Source organism: Mesoplodon bidens, assembly GCF_964165515.1.
Source record: "Mesoplodon bidens genome assembly, chromosome: 8".
Taxonomy (NCBI): Eukaryota; Metazoa; Chordata; class Mammalia; order Artiodactyla; family Ziphiidae; genus Mesoplodon; species Mesoplodon bidens.
In genome coordinates this window covers 112,742,430-112,760,434 of record NC_138165.1, presented here as the reverse complement: position 1 = coordinate 112,760,434, position 18,005 = coordinate 112,742,430, and the positions used below count along the sequence as shown (strand labels likewise).

Below are 18,005 nucleotides of genomic sequence, written 5' to 3'. Positions count from 1 at the left end.
TAAATTAATGATTATGTAATTTTCCTAATTCTGTCATTCCTTCTACATTATTAGTTACTATTCTACTATAAAGAAATGCTCTCTCTTCTCTGTTTATTCATTTATTTATTTATATCACTATGGACTCACAGATTTCTGTTTTATCCATATACATCTATATTCGTTTCTGTCTCTCAGTATATTGACAGCTATGAATTCACATCAGTACCTTCAATTCCAGAGTGACACAGCGAGGCTTGTTTTCATCGTCCCCCAGCCCATGTCCTTCTCAGATAGTGAGAAACCCGGCTTCCCTCAGGTCAGTGCATCTCCTTCCCGGATCCGTCCCCCCAGTGTATCACCAGGTTCCCACCACTGCTACCACTGCTCCTTCCACAGTTTTCACTGGTGTTTCTCCTGCCTCTGCTGTGTCCTGCTGCCCACCCATGTAGGTGCAGACCTCTTTTGAAGACCGTTTTCCTATGTTTCTGGCAAGGTTTTGTTTTGTTTTGTTTTGTTTTGTTTTATTTTTTTTATTTTTATTTTTTTTGTGGTACATGGGCCTCTCACTGTTGTGGCCTCTCCCATTGCAGAGCACAGGCTCCGGACGCGCAGGCTCAGCGGCCATGGCTCACGGGCCCAGCCGCTCCGCGGCATGCGGGATCCTCCCGGACCGGGGCACGAACCCACGTCCCCTGCATCAGCAGGCGGACTCTCAACCACTGCGCCACCAGGGAAGCCCTTGTTTTGTTTTTAGGTGGCGTTTCTGACTTGGTTTTGAGCATTTACACTGTCTTGGGGTGTGTGCGTCTGTACTTTTGTGTGTGCTTTGCTTGTAGTTCAGAACATTCTTTGGCTGATATTCGTTGTCAGTTTTAGAAGAGTCTTGCTAGTACCTCTTCAATATTGCTTGCACCCCGTTTTCTCTGCTCTCCTTGGGCTCCACTTGACCACATGTTGGACCTTTTCACCATGTTCTGTGTCCCTCTTTTCTGTATCTTTCATTCTGTTTTCTCTATGACCTTCAGCCCGGATATGTTCTTCACTCTGTCTTCTAAGTTACTACTCTTTCAGCTCTTCCCAATCTGCTCCTAGACATGTATTTTCTATATTTGAAGTTTTAACTTTAATTGTAGTCCTTTTTGATTTTAGAATTTCCATTTTTGTATAATTTTGAGTTGTCCATTGAAATTAGTTTGTTATCCAAATTCTTTGACATATTAATCACAAAGTTATCTGGTAACTGTAATATCTGGACCTCTGCTTCATCTGTTTAAACTGATTCTCCCTCTGTCCTTTCCGTTTGGGGACATTTAATCTTTTTTGGTATGCTGGTATTTTTTAAAATGCCAGTCATTATTTTGGAAGAACTGTAAAGCTAGCGTGAGGCTGCTGTTGCTGTCCTTACTGTCTTCTGGCAGCGTTTTAATAGGGCAGACTCCCGAGTCTGTCAGAAACCAAGCCAGGGGACACTGTGCTTAGGTTGGTGAGGTCTGGTGTATTTCCTGTTTGACCTTCCTGATGGAGCACTTTTACTAGAGCCCCTTCTCTTTGGTGGGCCCTGACCTGCAGTTTTGTCCCCAGGGCCCCTCCCTGCTGAGGGCTGGCTCAGCCCCAGGCTCCTGCCTGTGAGAGTGGGCGGGGCCCTAGGGGGAAGCAGTCACCTTGCAGCCACCCTTCTTGCTTTCCTTTCCTGGGGCCTTGGAACCGCCCTGCCTTTGATGTCTCGGGCACAGATGTTTTTTCATATGTTGTCCGTTTTTCTTGGTGGCTTGGGAGGAGCCTTGATCTGCACTAGTCCACCAGAAGCTGGACATATTCGTCATTTTACCCAGTGACACAGGGAGGCTATTTGGCAATTTTTCATCGTTGTTAAGTTTTGTCTTATTTTTAATCTGTGAGCATTAAAGGGCATCGATTAATACTATATTGGACTTACAATTTAAATGTTTAGAAATGTTGAAATTTTTAGTCAATATTTAAATGATGGGGGAAATCTAATTTTTAAAATGCTTAAGTGTTTTTAAAAAATAACTTCATTTTTTAGAACGGTTTTAGAGTTACAGAAAAACGAAGGTACTGGAGAGTTCTCATATACCCCAGTTTCCCATATTAACATCTTATATTAGTGTGGTATACTTGTTACCAATACTGAACAATATTGATACATATTACTAACTAAAGTCCATACCTTATTCAGATTTCCATCGTTTTTCCCTAATGTCCTTTTTCTGTCCCAGGATCCCATGCAGAACAGCGAGTGGCTTTCAGTTGTCACGTCTCCATCGGCCCCTCCTGGCTGTGATGACTTCGCAGACTTTCCTTGTTTTTAGTGATTTCTGACCGTTTTGAGGAGTACTGGGCAGGTGTTTTAGAGAATGTCCATCAATTGGAGTTTGTCTGGTGTTTTTCTTACAACTAGCCTGGATGTGTGTGTTTGGGGGAGAAAGACCACAGGGTTGACGTACCATCAACATGACACGTCACTGCTGGTGTTGACGTGTGGACACCTGGCTGAGGCGTCTCTGTCAGTTCTCTCCGCTGTGTGTCTGCTCTTTCCCCCTTACCAGAAGTCACCATGCCTGCCATAGCCTTTATATTTGTGGGGTAAAAATTGTGTGACTATTTAGAGGAATGCTGTTTTTTGAAAGGAAATTTAGTTGTTTGATATTTTAAAAAATGATAAATTGAAATTAGAATGTAAATAATAGTGACTGTATTTCTTCATTCACAGAATTTCTTTTGAGTGTTAAAGACATGAGCAACAGTTATTACCAAATTTCCCTCTAGAAAGTGTGTTATGAGGGATAAAGACGAATGAATAAAGCCCTTCTGTGAGTGTCTTTTGCAGCTGTTTGTAGCTGGAAAGGTTTGTTGCTCCTCAGAGAAGGTTCCCTGGCCAGGCTGCAGAGCGTATTTCTAGAAACGCCCAGGCGAGCAGCCGTGAGGCTTGTGTGTCTCTGAGACACCGAGACACCGGTTGGTTCCCTGCAGGGAGGGAGCGAGCAGTTTGGGAACATTTTAAGGAATTGTTTCTTTTAGAGAAGGACTGGTTCAGTATTAGAGTGGAGGGTGTTTTGTGGCCATTCATTTCCTGGAATAAGGGGGTGGGGTTGGTGGGGTGCTTTTTTATGGCGGTGGTCTGTAGAAATCAGTTTCCCTGCTTCCTCATTTTCTAGGAAAAAAAATTTTAATGTTAAGTATGTTTCAGCCAAACTCCACTGACAACGTGAGAAGTTTATACAGTTGACCCTTGAACAACGTGGGGGCATATAACTTATAGGCGGGCCTCTGTATCCACGGTTTGTGGTTCACCCCTGTCCGTGGATTCAGCCACCCAGGGCCCCGGTAGCATGGTAGTGTTCACTACCGAAAAATATCCGCAGATAAGTGGACCCACAGAGTTCAGCCCACGTTGTTCCGGGGTCAACTGTATCATCCTGATTAATATAATAACGGTAATAAACTTAGTAGAAACACACTTCATGATTTCATAAGAAGCTTGAAGTGCACTTGCACTGTGCTTATGGAGACACTTGGGAAGCATGAGGAGGGTGGTGTTCTCATAGTACATCCATTATATCGTATGCATATTTTATAGTGGATATGGAACTTGTTGATACTTTGTGGCTGGAAATTATTGGCTAACACTTCTAATTCTTGGAAAAAGAAGTCATGCAGTGTCCTTTTGTGTTTTTTTTTCTTTAAACACAGAAAAAGTAACCCAAAATTTATTCATATGCATATGGGGAATTACAAAATAAGTAGGTGGTAAATGGCTAAAATTAGACGCTTACACGGTTAACTTCAGAAGGGAAAGGGAGGGGCAACAAGAAGCTTGCATCAGAAGAACAATTTTGTTTCTAGGGGAACAAATGGGAAGTAAGAAAATTTGTGATACTAATTGTTTATGCAGGTGCAAGTGGTATTTTCCATATGTTCGTGGCCATAAACACCCCAGCAATAGGAATTTATGACAGTTTCTTCTTTCTTTAAAAAAATAATTAATTAATTAATTAATGGCTGTATTGGGTCTTTGTTGCTGCGCACGGGCTTTCTCTAGTTGTGGTGAGCAGGGGCTACTCTTCGTTGCGGTGCGTGGGCTTGTTGTTGTGGAGCGCAGGCTCTAGGTGTGCGGGCTTCAGTAGTTGCAGCACTTGGGCTCTGTAGTTGTGGCTTGTGGGCCCTAGAGCGCAGGCTCAGTAGTTGTGGCACACGGGCTTAGTTGCTCCGCGGCATGTGGGATCCTCCTGGACCAGGGCTTGAACCTGTGTCCCATGCATTGGCAGGTGGATTCTTAACCACTGCACCACCGGGGAAGTCCCTTTATGACAGTTTCTTCCCCAGAAGTGTCTGCTTCCTTTTGTTTTTTTTTAATGAAATATTATGGTCTCCTTTTCTCTTTCAGGAACTTTCTACTCTTTCTGTCTTTGGTGTTTTAGAGTTTAACCAAGATAGGTCTAGATTTAAATTTCTTTTTTGTTACGTGGGTACTTTCTGATTTGTTGGTAGGATCTTATTCCTTGCTTCTGTTCTCAGTTTCTTCCCTTGCTTTAAACATCTTAAATGTAGTCACTACCTTCTGTGTGTGATCTCAGGTTTGGAGGCCTGTCTCTGACTCTGTCGTTTATTGTTTCCTCTGATTCTTACCCATGGTGGCTTATTTCCTTCTGCATTTTGGAGACTTTGGACACTGAGCTCATGCTTCATGGGTATTTATCCCTGGGCCCCAGGGACGTTTGATTTCAGGTGAACCCAGACTCTCTCGGTATAAGCACGCCCCAAATATTTCGTTCATGGGGCATCCTGTGTTGTTTGTTTGCTAACGGTGACAGCCCTGCTCCTGGAAGGACTGTTGCCGCCTCCAGGCCCTGAGATTCAGGAGGAGCCGGGTTGTAAGCTTCCTTTGCTGCTTGTGGGATTCCAGGCCCCGGATGGTGAGGCTTGGAACCCCACACTTGTGTGAGGACAGGCTGAGGCTGTGAATTCTTAAGACGCCCGCTGAGACACCCTTGCCGTCAGGGCGCTTTCTTCCCTCCCGCCTTTCCCTGAGGGTGCGCCCTCGGAGCTGCGCATATGTGCACAGGTGCATCACAGGTGTCCACCTGTTCTGGCACCGCTTTGTCTTGCCTCCCAGCGGCTCTGAAGATGCCCCGGGGTGGCGGAGGCTGCAACTCTCCCTCTGGTTTCCAGCTCGCTCTTCATTTTAGCCCCTTGTGATTTCTCGTAGAGCTCATCAGTGCATTTAAAAGCATTTGTAGAGGTTTTATATCAAGAGGTTTTTCAGGGTACCGGGCTGTTGTTTTGCCGGAAACGGAAGGCGTCTGTTTCTCTGTGTGACCCGAAAGCTGATTTGGTGCTGGTTCTTCCCATGTCCCTTCCACAGAGGGTCCAAGTGGGGAGCTCTGTGTCTCCCTTTGTTCAGAATGTATTTGCTCAGTGAACCCCCGGGATGGAGAAATCTTTCAGTCCCCAGCGTTGAAGGCGTAGGAGGGAAACGCAGAGGATAAAAGGCTTGTGCGGTGATGGGAGGATTGTGTCCGGGAGAGCTATTCGGGCATCTCAGAGCACTGAGCAGTACGAGGGAAGGTGGCTCACCCCGCGCACGTGGTGCTGAGCCTGACGTTGCAGACACGCCCCAGCGGGGTCATCTCAGCCGTGTTCTACATCGAGTCACTTACCACGCAGCAAATACTTACTTTCTGTTGCAGGCGCTGTTCTGAGCACTGGGGATATTGGGGAATAAGACAGAGTTGGGGGAGGAGTGGACCAGCGATCACCAGTACATAGGGAGGCCTCTGAGTGCTGTGGGGTGGGAGCAAAGCCGTCCTGGGTGGGAGCTGTTTTGTGGAGAGAGGCCTTGGGTACCAGAAGACGTGGGTGTCCCGGCTACACTTGCAGGGAGGGGGCGGGGTTGGGAGGTAGAGGCAGGCTCGGCACGTTCTAGGAAAGGAAGAGTCCACGTGGTGAAGTGGAGGGGCAGGCCCAGCGCAGGTGAGGTGAGAAGGCAGCAGGGCGCGCAGCAAGGGCCCGTGGGCTGCGGTGTGAGGGCTTTGGTTGGAGTCGTAGCGAAGCTGTGGCCCGTTGGCGCGCTCTGAGTGATAGAATCTGAACCACGTGTTAGGAGGATGGCTCTGCGTGCCGTGTTGGATGTCGACTGGGGCACAGGTGGAGGCGGGGAAGCAGAGCTTCAGGGAATGGCTGAGAGACGACGGGGGCATGGCTGTGACCAGGACAAGCTCACCTTCCTTCCCCGCAGCCGCTGTCTCCCGGGGCAACCTCGCCGTTCCCTGTGCAGCCAGATTTGTTCTTACTCCCTAGGTTTTCTAAACTAAACTATCATTGAAGGATTCAAATGAAAGAGGGTCCACAGGGGAAGGGCTGTGACTGCGAGACAGGAGAGCAGGCGCCTGAGGTCCCTGCGATGGACGTGGCTATTGGTCCTATGACTTTCAGACTCACGTGTATGGTCCTAGGAAGAGAGTGGGGAGCAGTGTAAACCACACCTGGGTGTGTTCTGAACTGGATGCTGGTGGCAGTGGGGACGATGTGGGGGCACAGGGGATTCCTAAGAGGGGGAGTTGCTTGTGGCAACAGTGGCCTTTCGTTGTAGACCGTCAGGCACACTGGTTTATGGATATCTTTCCTTTAGAGGCTGGATAGACTCGGGGGCACTGGGGCCTGAGCTGGGAAGTGTCCAGGTCACAGGGTCCAGACAACTCATTTTGCTTCTTGGGCTTTTGTAATTTTTTCTTTTGCTTGTCCTTGTGTAGTTTGAGGTCCATGCTGACATTTGGGCATGCGGTCTGCATGACTTAGGCCCCGACAGGTGGCCCATATCCTGGGAAGGGGGCTGTTTTTCCGGGAACTTCTTCATGGGGCCTCTCAGCTCTTGCAGCCCCGGAGTTGGGCGCCTGCTTTCTGGCTCCGCAGCGTGCAGCGTGATATGTTTCCGTGGTGGCCACGCTTGTCACATTGCAGAGCCAGGAAGAGGCCCTGGGAGCTCCCCTGGCCTGTGTATTCATCCGGTTCCCATTCATTGCACTCTCAGTGCCAGACGCTGCTCTAAGGACACAGAGCTCTGGAGAGTCACCGACCAGTGGGAACCCCAGACACGCCGATGTAGGATGCGACGTGGTTCCCGCTGGGGGCTGACGGGGGAGAGGGCTTCACGGTGGTGGCCCGGGTGTTGGGATTACAGGACGAGGGGGTGAGCCCAGTCGTCGGGGGCCTGGGGGCCTGGGTCTTCTCCAAGAGGAGGAGCAGCATCGTGAGGGCCGGAGGCCGCTGGGACGGGGCTGCCGCGGGCAGGGGCGCGTGTTTGTGAAGGGAAGGGGGAGCGGTGAGGACTGAGAACCGAGGCAGGGCCCGGGGCCTCCCGGCTGCTTGGGGATCCTGAGTCTCGCTGTGGGGAAAGGGCTTTCGTGGGCCCCCTGGGATGAGCTGTGGGCTTTGTTCAGAATCACTGACTGCAAGAAGCCCTGTGAGGAGAACCTGAGAGACAAGGGAAGAGCGTGAGGCTCGGGGGCCAGCTCAGGGCGACACTGGTAGGAGGAGGTGTGCGGGCAGAAGTGGGTGGAGGTCGGGTCAGGAAGGTGTCTCCCCCTGGGGCACCCGGGGCGGCGGGAGCAGCGGGAGTTGGGGAGGCCGGCCTGAGGGTGAGGCCGGAGTGTCCTGCTGGGAGCGGGCCTGAGGGCTCGGGACGGGAGGGGGACGAGGCTGACGGGGAAGTGGCCTCACCGGCCGGCTTTGAACATCTGTGGGGGCGGGCCCCGCGCTGTGCCCACAGGAAGGCACGACGGTTCTCGTCGCCGCTTGTAGGTGAGGCCCTACGGCTCCGGGAGGGCAGGTGAGGCCACGGCGTCTGCCATCCATGGCAGGCAGCCCCTCACGCCCAGGTCCCGGCTGGGGCCGCGGGGCCTCCCGTGCAGACCGGGCCAGTGGCTTGCGGCATAGTTCACGTGTCAGCACTGCCCCTTCAGCTGTGTTGTGGCCCTGGGGCCTCCACTGGTGCGGAGTGACCTTTTTAGGAGAGAAAGGATCTCGGGTTTTCATAGAACAGAAGGACTTGTAACGTCGGTTTGGTTTTGTTTGGTTGATTCGGTGGCCTGGGCGTTTGGCTCAGTCCTGTGGCTGGACTGGCTGGGGTCCTGCTGGCCTCCAGGGACTGCCCGGGGATCTCAGAGGGGCGTGCGTACCCAGAGCCTGAGAAGCATGTGTCAACGCATTTTTCATTCACACAGCCCCTCCGATTTTCTGTTTGGAAGTGACCCTATAGACAAATTCATATAAATACCTAACGTGTGCATGAGCGCCTGCTAATTTTTTTAAGTCATTTTTCAGACACTGTGCCAGGTCACTTTTTATTACTGAGCAGCCCTCCCTTGGGGTAGACAAACTGTGAGTCGGTCTCCACTTTACCGATTCCATCTCTTTCCAATTTAAGGAGGCCAGATGCTATTAAGATACTGTGTTCCTTCCATGAATCCGATCTTGTCCAAGACAGTTGCTAGGACAACAGGATCTTCGGTTTTCTCTCCTGCTATTTTTATTTCTTTACTATCTCAGGTTACTATTTTCATTTTCCGTATCAAGTTCTTCTTTACCATTTTTTAAAATAGAGATGTTTAATAACTTTAATATGTTAACACTGTATGTTCTTGCCTTTACGAAGTTCACCTTAATAAAGACAAACTTGCAATAAACAGAAAAGCCTTAGGATCAATGTATCTAAACCTGCTGTAGAAGAAGGGTACAGACTTGGTCGTTTCATGTTTCCTCTCGATGTTCAAACCTTAGTTAGAACTTAATTTGGTATCTATCTTTTATGTTAAAATACCGATTCTCAGTTTAGAAGTCGTTTAACGTGAAAGTAGGTGCTAAATGTCTTCAGTCTGTCCTTCATTAGTTGTGGCTGGAAGAGGCATGCACCCCTCTGCCCTCACTGTGTGCTCCGTGGAAAGCCCATGATTGAAGTTCAGTGTTTGTCTCCATGTCCCATTATTTATATTTCTGCGTACAGAAAATAACATATGTCCCTTGGAGAAGAAAGTTAGTATATAAAAGGTAGACTTTTTACCAGGTGCACTGATTTGTGTGCAGTTGCAGGTTTTCACAGGAACCTGCTGGTGCGAAATGATAGGGTAGTGTTTCACACGCACCCTGACCCACCAGGGGTGCCTGGACTTCGCGTGTGTCCAGTCATTACTTTGGTTTTAGAATTTTTAGGACACATCCCGCTTTCAGGTATTTGAACGAGTGCTTGAGTTAGGAGCTTTTCTTTTTCACAGTTAATATGAGTTAAATGGGATTAAGACATTTAAAGTATATGATGTTGTGACGCTTGTGGTGTGCAGATAGGACCTCAATGTGGAGTATTTGTAATAGGCTGTGGTGTTTGTGTGCTAAAAATAGGAGGCACTTATTTTTAAAATAAAAAGATTGTTTTTGAAAATGGCCTTTGATAAAATAACATTTTTTGGAAGTTGATTTCATTTTCTTTGTACTTGATTTGTGTTTAACGGTAATGGAAAATTGGGGACATTGCATATCACAGAAGTGACTTTAATAAATAATTTCTCTGGTGCTCTTCTTAAAATTAATGAGGAATTCTTAGCCGGGCTCATCAGCATTTGTATGTAATAGTGAGTAACAGGGGTGGGAAATTGGAATCCCCGAGCCACCCCACAGTTATTTAGTAGTTTTCAGCTCCTTGGTGCATCTAGAGAGAGCACAGTCAATAGTACCTAATATTACAATTTATCGCTCCAGTGGAGTAAAGCAGATCCCGAAGAGCCAAGGCGTATTCCATCCTTTTTTAAAAAATTCACCTTTTTACAGTAAAACAGCACAGGATTTGATGCTAGAATTACTACATATATTTAGTCCTCCAGGAAAACTCTTCCAACCAGGAAACCCCGAGCATCACTGACTATCCCTGAGGTGATGCTAAGAAATAAAAGTGCCCCCCACTCCCCGGGTAGTTATTTGAGGCACCCGTAAAAGGGCAGGAAAAGCAGGGCAGCCGGCCTTCCCAGGGCAGGGTGGTTGTGGACTGGACCCTGACATGCGTTCTGCAGTCTCATAGCGGCAGAGCTCAGTGTGTACCGGCTGACGGGAGGGGAAAGCTCCACGTGGTGCAGGGACTTCACGCGCTAACAGCGCACGGAGACGTGCCGTTTAACGCAGCGGATATCTGCAGGGGGTGGTGGGCAAGACGTTCCGGGATTCAAGGGTCAGAGCATCTGGGCTCGGGTGTCAGCCTGCCCCTTCTCGCCCGGTGACCTCGCGCGCGTCACTTAACATCTTTTACCTCCGAGACAGTGCCTGCCTGCTGACCTCACGTGTCCGATCCCAAGGCGGTGCTGGGAATGGGACTGGTAGGCAGGCCGCCCTCTAGGATCCCAGTCCATCTTGAGTGCGGCGGGCGTCACCAGGGTGGGTACCCAGAGGATGGGACAGTGGACTCGGGAGCTCCCAGGAGTGGTGCTGGCTCCCTCAGCTCGAGGAGAGGCGTCGTGGAGGAGCGGGCGTCGTTTAGGGCAGGCGTTCAGGAGGAAGAGATAGATGCCCAGGAGGGCGCTCCAGGGAGGGCAGCCAGCTCGGGCAGCAAGTTCCGGGGAGAGCGGGTCAGCCGCCCATCCAGGAGGGTCGCTTGTGGGCCCGGGAGGACCCTCGATTTGTCTGATGGGGGCTGAGCGGCGGGGGTTTGGTCGGCTTTCTCCCGAATGGTGTTTCCAGGGGCATCGGGTCATCAGACTCACTGGGTGTTCTTTCCTACCGAATCGTCAGTGTTCATAAAGCGGCAGTTTTCTTACGGGACTTCTTTCCTGAGAGTGATTCTCTAACTGGTAGATAACTGCGTGCAGTAGCAGCTGGGGCTGGAGAGTTAGACGTTCTCTGAGCAGAAACCGGAGTACCGGCACAGAGGTCATCCATCAAAGGGGGCGCGCCCGTGACCTTCGTGCTGTCACCCGCCTCCGGGGAGGGGCTTCAGCGGAGGGACCTGCTGCTCCTGACTTGCTCACATTTCAGCCCTGCAGCAGCGTCTTGCTCCCTCTGTCCCTGGCTTCTGTGGGCTAGTTGATTGTTTTCCGTGGTTCTGTTTCATTCCCTCCGTTGACCTGTCAGCTGCACCTCTTTATCTCATCGTTAGTGACTGCTGTGAGGTGTGCAGTGCACACCTTTACCTTGTCACGGTGCCCCAGAAAGCCAGCATCGGGCCACGTCACACACGACGTGAGCCCCTGGCAGCCGGCTTCTCTCCCCCCTCTGTCCTCTGTGCTGTTACGCTTGTGTATTTCACTTCCACACATGTTAGGAACCTCAGGATATACTGTTACTACTTTGGCTTTAAACAGTTCATTCGAGCTTTCTATTCAGTCTTTCCTCCTCCCTGTCCTTCCTCCTGCAGCTGTCGTTTCTGCTGTGCTCCGTTCCTTCGTGTAGGTCCAGGTTTCATCTGGCCGAGTAGCCCCCTTTAATAGCTGACCTCATAGTACAGGCCTGCTAGTGATGGCTTCTATTAGCTGTTGTTTAGAAATATATTTATTTCCATTTCATTTTGATAGATTTTTCATTCATCATAGAATTCTGGGTTGACAGTTGTTTTCTGCCAACACTAAAGATGCTCCATAGATTCCTGGCTTGCACAGTTTCTGAGGAGAAGTACGAAGTTATTCTTATCTTTGGCCCTCGTACCTAACGGAACTTTTTTCTCTGGCTGCTTTTAAGACTTTCCTTTACTCTCTTTATCACTGGTTTTCAGTAATTTAAGTATTATGTGCTTCTGTGGTTTTCTCTCTGTTTGTCCTGCTTGGGGTTTGTTGAGTTTCTTGGATGCGAGGGTTTCTAGTTTTCCTATCATTTGGAAAATGTTTGGTTGTTATTTCTTCAGATTGTTTTCCTCCCCCATCGAGGACTCTGAGTGCACGTATGCTGGATGACTTGATCCTGTCCCACAGGTCACTAAGAGTCTGTCCATTTGTCCTTGGCCTTTTTCTCTGTGTGTTTTGTTTGGGATAGTTTCTGTTGCTCCGTCTTCAAGTTCACTGCTGTTTTCTTCTGCGGTTACATGTAATACGCTGTTAATTCATTGTGTTAGTTTGGGTACTCCGAGAAACAGAAACCAAGATGGGATTAAATGCTGATGAGGTTTTGGAGGGAAGCCCCTGTGAAGGATAAAGGGACCAGACCTGAGGTGGAAGGAGTCTGGCCCTGTGACAGGGGAGGGGAGGGGAAGAGACTGGGGAGGAACAGTCCAGGAAGGGTTTGGCCAGGCCGACGGGGTGTCCTAGAGCCAAAGGCTCCTGCTGCAGAGGCCCACGGCCCACGGATAGGCTGCCATGGAACCTCTGCTGCTCTTGGTCGTGGGCAGAGCCCCTTATGTGGGAAGCGTGGCCTCGGCGTGAACAGCGTAGCGGGCCCAGAGGGTCAGCACCTGGGCCCTCGGCCACTTGTGCCTCCTCTCAGCAGGACATCTGAGCAGCACATTTGCGTGGCTGCCACACCTACCCAGTGGAATTTTTATTTCGGGAATCCTGGGTTTTTTTAAACTCTAGAAGTTCTTTTTACATTTTCCAGTTCTTTCATTATTTTCCTTTTCCATTTAATTTCTTGATTACGTTGAATATTTTTATAGCTGTTTTAATGTCCTTGTTTCCTAATCCATCATCTTTGTCATGTCCTTAGTCTGCTTGATTTTTTTCCCCTGGTTACAAGTTACATTTTTCTCTTTTCACGTGTCTAGACATTTTTCATCGGTTGCCATAAATCATGAATTTTTATGTTTACGAGCACTAGATTTTGTTTCATTCTTTTGAAGAGTGTTAGAATTCTTTCTGGCAGGCAGTTAAGATACTTGCAAGTCAGTTTAAGCTTTGGGGGCTTGATGTTTAACCGTTTTGGTGGGTCTAGAGCAGCCTGTCTTCTAGGGAAGGGTTAGCCCCGTCCCCGGTGTGTCCCGGGGGTCTCAGTGCCCGTGTGTGCAGTGAGCGGTCCCTCTGCTCTGGCTGGCTCAGCCCCAGGGCAGCTCTTGGACTGCTCGCCCGGAGACACCCTGGGACGTCCTTTGCCTGGGGTGCTCTCCACCCGCCTCGGGGGCACCGCCCCACGCACGCTGCCTGCTGCTCAGCCAGAGACCGAACGCGCTGGGTGGACGGGGCTCTTTTCTGCCTAGGTCCTTCCCGCTAGCACATGTCTGCTCAGGGCCGCCAGCACACTCAGTTGGTCCAGTTTCCAGATGCGTGTGGCCAGGGGTTGAGTCCAGGCCCTCTTACTCCCTCGTGGCGGGAAGCTGCAGGCGTTACCTGGCATGGGTTGACCCCTCACTTGGGCTGTCCCTAGTGGTGGAACCGGAGGCCGGCCGAGGCGCCGCTAGAGGCCAAGGTGACTGAAGTCGCGGCCGTCAGGGAGCAGCTTTCCACGCCCGGCGGCTCCAGCAGGACGCACTCCACCCCATCCTGTCACCCTTGCCCCCCCTTCCTCCTGACCGTGTCCTCTTCTCCGCTGTCCGGGTCGGTCAGGGAGGACTTCTGCATCCCCTCCACTCGTCCAGCACTTTCCACCTGCTACCATTCCACTTCCCAACTGGTTTATATACTCTGTGTATTTTATGAGGTTAGAGAAGATGGGACTTTTATTCGTGTCTCAAAGCAGCCAGCACACAGTGTATCAAATGTAAAAGGAATTCACAGTTCCCTCCAGGAGGATGAGTGCATATGTATTTCTCTTCTCAACTGGCTTTTGTCCAGGCAGCTGGCAGTTTAAGCCTGTGCCAGCATCTCTAAGCTGCGTGTGACAGAGTGCCTGGGAGGAGCAGCCTCTGTGAGCTCGGACCTCTTGAGCCACCTCATGACACCCGTGCCGTCCCGGCCTGTAGCATGTAGAGATGGGCGCCTTTTTCTAAAATCAGACCTCACCCAAGGTTTAAAATGTCCTCACAGTCAAACTCAGCGGCATCACTTTGTTTCAGCTGCACCACCCTGAGCTCAGACCTGCCGTGCCTGTGGCTCCCCGGCCTGACCCAGGACAACACTGACTGCGGGCCCGCGTCCAGGAGTCACATTCTTGTGCTGACGGTCGGACGAGGTGCCCGCGTCGGCTTCTGAGAGATGCTCCCGCCAGGAGGTCCTGGGCCACTCCGTCCTCACAGGGCCACAGGGCGTGTTCCCTCCGGCGATGAATGTGCTGGACTGGGGCTGGGAGGTTTGAAGGTGGACTTAAAGAAGCAGATGCAGATACGAGTGATGAAAAGGAAGAAGCTTTGTTTTGCATTCTCGTTGTGAAACATCCCAAATGGGAACCCTCCTGGGGTTCTCTGTTGGCTTAACTGCACTGAAAGGGAACCCTGAGGGTCTGGGGACCCTTGTCTGGGTATCAAAGGCCAGTTAGGTGCTGCTCCAGGAGGTCCAGAGAGCAGATTTTGTGACGCAGTTGATAGACGCTGGCTGCACTCAGCGGTTCCACATTCTGCGAGGTTTTATTCTCTGCTCTATGGTTTAAAATTTGATTTGCAAAGAAGACAGCAGAGCCAAACTATGGCCTCCCCGGCCCTTCCTCAGCAGGTGCTGGGGGCTGGCCTGGTGCCGGTTTGCTGGTGTCGGTGAAGCTTGAAAACCTTTCCGATGAAAAGATACCACTTTCTGGTGTGATAAAAATTACGGAGTGATAAAAATTAAGATTGTTCTTTTCTTGCTACAGCAGTTGTGTATTCATAGCAGTTGGCTGGGAACGTCTTTGTGGACAGGGAGAGACCACGCAGGGAGATGCACCCGTGGCTCCTGCTTTGTGGCCACTCTGCCCCCGTCCTGGTTCTTGTTCCCAGGGGGTGGCCGCTCTCCCACGGCCTCAGCGCGGCCTCTCTCTCGTTGTACAGACACGCCCAGTGTCTCCGTCATAAAACGCAGAACACGCTGCATGAGTTTTCTGTAGCAGCTGTAACAAACGGCCACAGGCTGAGCGGGTGAGAAGGTGCCCGTGTCATTTTCCAGTTCTGGGGGTCAGAGCACAAACCCAGGCGTGGGGATGTGCTCTCACTGGGGCTCTGGGGAGCCTCTGCTTCTTTCCCTTCCAGCTTCTGGAGGCCCCTCGTGCCTTGGTTCCCGTCCCCGGTCAGGCCGACCTCTGCTTCTGCCACCGCATCTCCTGATCTGACCCTCTCCCAGGACCCTCATGATGACCCTGGGCCCACCTGTCAGTCTAGGGCGGTCTCCCCGCCTCGAGGTCCCGGCTTAATCATGTCTGCACAGGCACAGGGTCTGGGGGTGAGGACGTGGGAGTCTGGGGGGGGATTTTGCGATCTCAGTACCCCCTTGACACAGAGGCTCTGCTCACACCCCGTCTCCGCACACAGCGCCCCCTGCTCGCAGGCTCCGGGGCGTCTCCTCTCCTCGGGTTCTTCCCCGCGCTGTCCTCGCTGGGATGGCACCCCCTCCCTCGAGCTGCCAGGTGGCGGCTGTGCAGCTGGGTCTCCAGCACAGCCCCGCCTTCTCGGCCACCGACCCAGTTCCCCACCTGCCTGTTGGTGGTCTCCCCGCGGCAGCCCACGCGCTGCTCCCATTCTGCTTGGGAGCCAACCTGGGTGCCCGCCTCCGCTGTGCTGCCCAGGCTCTCCTGAGCCCTTAAGGCCCATGGAGGTCGTTGAGACCCTCACACAGGGCGGCACCTGCAGCTCTTCCGGCCCAGCGACCACCTTCTGCCGGAGTGCCTGTCGGAGCTGGAGAGCAGGGCTTCCGCTCTCACTCCCGGGTCCTCCTGCCACTCCTGTCCCCTGCTCCTCCGGTGGCCACGCCAGGTGTCCCCTCTCGCCCTGCCCCCGGGCTCTGCTGCTCCATGTGCGCCCCCCGCTGGCTCCCCCTTGGCGTGCACCCTGGCCTTGTGTGCCACTGGATCCCTTCCCAGTCTCCGCCCAAGAGGATGACTCCTGGGGGGGAGCCGGGTGTTTTCTTGTTTGCCCTGTTGTATACCCAGGATGCTCCTGGCACCTGGACGAAACCTCGTGCACAGAGGCTCCCAGGGCAGGAAGCTGCGGTCAGCCTGCACTTCTGTCCTCCCCACTTACAGGTCCCCGCTTCTCTCAGCGTCCTGCAGCCGTTCACGCCCACTGCAGGCCTGTGCACCTGCCAGAGGGGGCGCAGGCTCAGGGCCGGGATGGGTAGTGTGGCCGCGGGGAGTGTCCAGGCAGGGCTGTGTCTGGCCTCGGGTGTGACTGTGACCCCGCCTCCTTGCACTGCAGCCTCTGCCTCCACCTCGGTGTGGCTGGTAATGAATGCCCTCTGCTGATGAGAATCAAGGAGAGGCTGATTTGTTTTTTAAACTGCTTTAGCACTTGTTCTTAAGGGCAAAGTGTGGAAGATTTTCGTGTGTAGTATGTAGTGTGTACATATCTACTGTTGGACCACATTAACTGGAAGGTGGGAAAAAGAAAACTCCGTATTTTGTCCCCACTGTGTAACTGGATGAATCTCATTGTGCTTGCCTGTTCCCTGCCTGGCCTACGCAAGACTCCTTCTAGCCTCGCCTTCAGAGCCAGGCTTCCACGCTCCACGGTGGAGGCCGACCCCGTGACGCTCCATCCCAGCCTGTGGACCCCTCGCCCTCGCCGGAGGCTCCCTTCCCCTGGGAGCCCTCCTGGCTATGTGAGGGAGCCTTTGTGCCCCTCCAGGTCCACCCTGTGTGTGCCCTGCGCCCCTGGGACCCCTGCCCCTGATTTGTGGTGGGACCCATGGCAGGAGGTGCTGGTAGGAGACGGGCACGTGGGGCAGAGAGAGGGGCTGAGACATCTCCCCTCCCGCCCTCCCCCCCCCCAAAGCTGTGGCTCCCCTAGGTCAGTGCCACTTCTGCCCGAGGCTCCATGGCCACCCTCCCGACAGCAGCACGGACACTTGGATTGGCCACCGGCGTGTGTAGCACCCCCAGCAGCATGTAAGCTCCCAAGGGCAGGGTCGTGTTGTGCTTCATTTTGAGGGACCTCTCACCCTTACAGCGGGACTGCCTGAAGCAGGCCCCGCCGGCGCGGGGAGGGGAAGGATGGAGTGGAGGAAGCCGTTAGGTGAGCTGGGGGGACGGACGTACGTTGTAAACTGCTGGTGACCACGGCTTTCCCTCCCGCAGCTGCCGGGCCGCAGGTACAGCCCTGGGTACAACAAGGACGTGGGGGACAAATGGATCTGGCTGAAGTGACGGACGCCTCCGTGGAAGCTGCCTCGCGAGGATGAAGATGCACCCAGGCCGCCTGACTCCCCTGGACTCCACGTAGCTTAAAATCGGGGGTGGGAGTGAATGATCCTGAAGTTGCACAGTGGAAGAAACGGCCCAGCAAACAGCAGTCTGCCCTGAAGTGTAGTTACGGGAGTGGAAGGAGGCACCCCCATTTAAAGCTGGGGGCCCTCCAGCTTTATTCTGGGACGATGATCACGGGGAGAAACAGTCTGCTGTGAAAGAGCAGGTATCACTTGGAGAATCTCATTTCGTCACAGTCATGCTCTGTGTCAGGCAGGTTTTGTACGTTGTGTGTTCAGACTTCAAGAAATAAAACCGTTTCTATGGCACTTCTCTCCATTATACATCTGCCCACACACGCATACGTGTCACATACGTGTGTATGCACACACACTTACCATTAGCCAACAGTTTGCTTTGATGTGGTTTGGTTTGATCAAGACATATATTAGGATTGAAGAGTTTTTCTGAAGCATACTTTTTGTTTTAGAATGTAACTACTACATTAGAGAAAAAGGAAAAAAGCAAAGAGGAAATACCAAAAAGAGGAAGCAATTACCCTAGATTTATAGAGCAGAGTATTTGCTGTGAAAGAGAGTTTGGAAGTCTCCTGTGGTGACCATCATCAGCTGGCCTTGTGACTCCTTCCTCTGAGGGGAGATTCAAGCACAGAATGTCAGTGGGCTAAAACACAAGAGCAAAACAATATACTCTCTTTATTACCTAAAAATCAAGTTGTTGATCAAAAATGAGTCACGTGAGAGAAAATCACACTTGTTTATTCACCTCTGTTGAAACTTAGAAAA

The 18,005-nt window shown here is 51.7% G+C and overlaps 1 protein-coding gene across 2 annotated transcripts in view; it reads left to right on the top strand.

Moving 5' to 3' along the window:
• The window catches only part of NDUFA10 (NADH:ubiquinone oxidoreductase subunit A10), a 47,916-nt gene extending 30,388 nt beyond the window's left edge, over window positions 1-17,528 (top strand). For both annotated transcript variants that reach the window (XM_081241667.1, XM_081241666.1), the window contains one exon: window positions 17,092-17,528. In XM_081241667.1, the coding sequence (XP_081097793.1) occupies window positions 17,092-17,155 (64 nt within the window). In that variant the 3' untranslated portion in view covers window positions 17,156-17,528. The remainder of the gene's footprint in view (window positions 1-17,091) is intronic.
• Window positions 17,529-18,005: the final 477 nt, after the last annotated feature.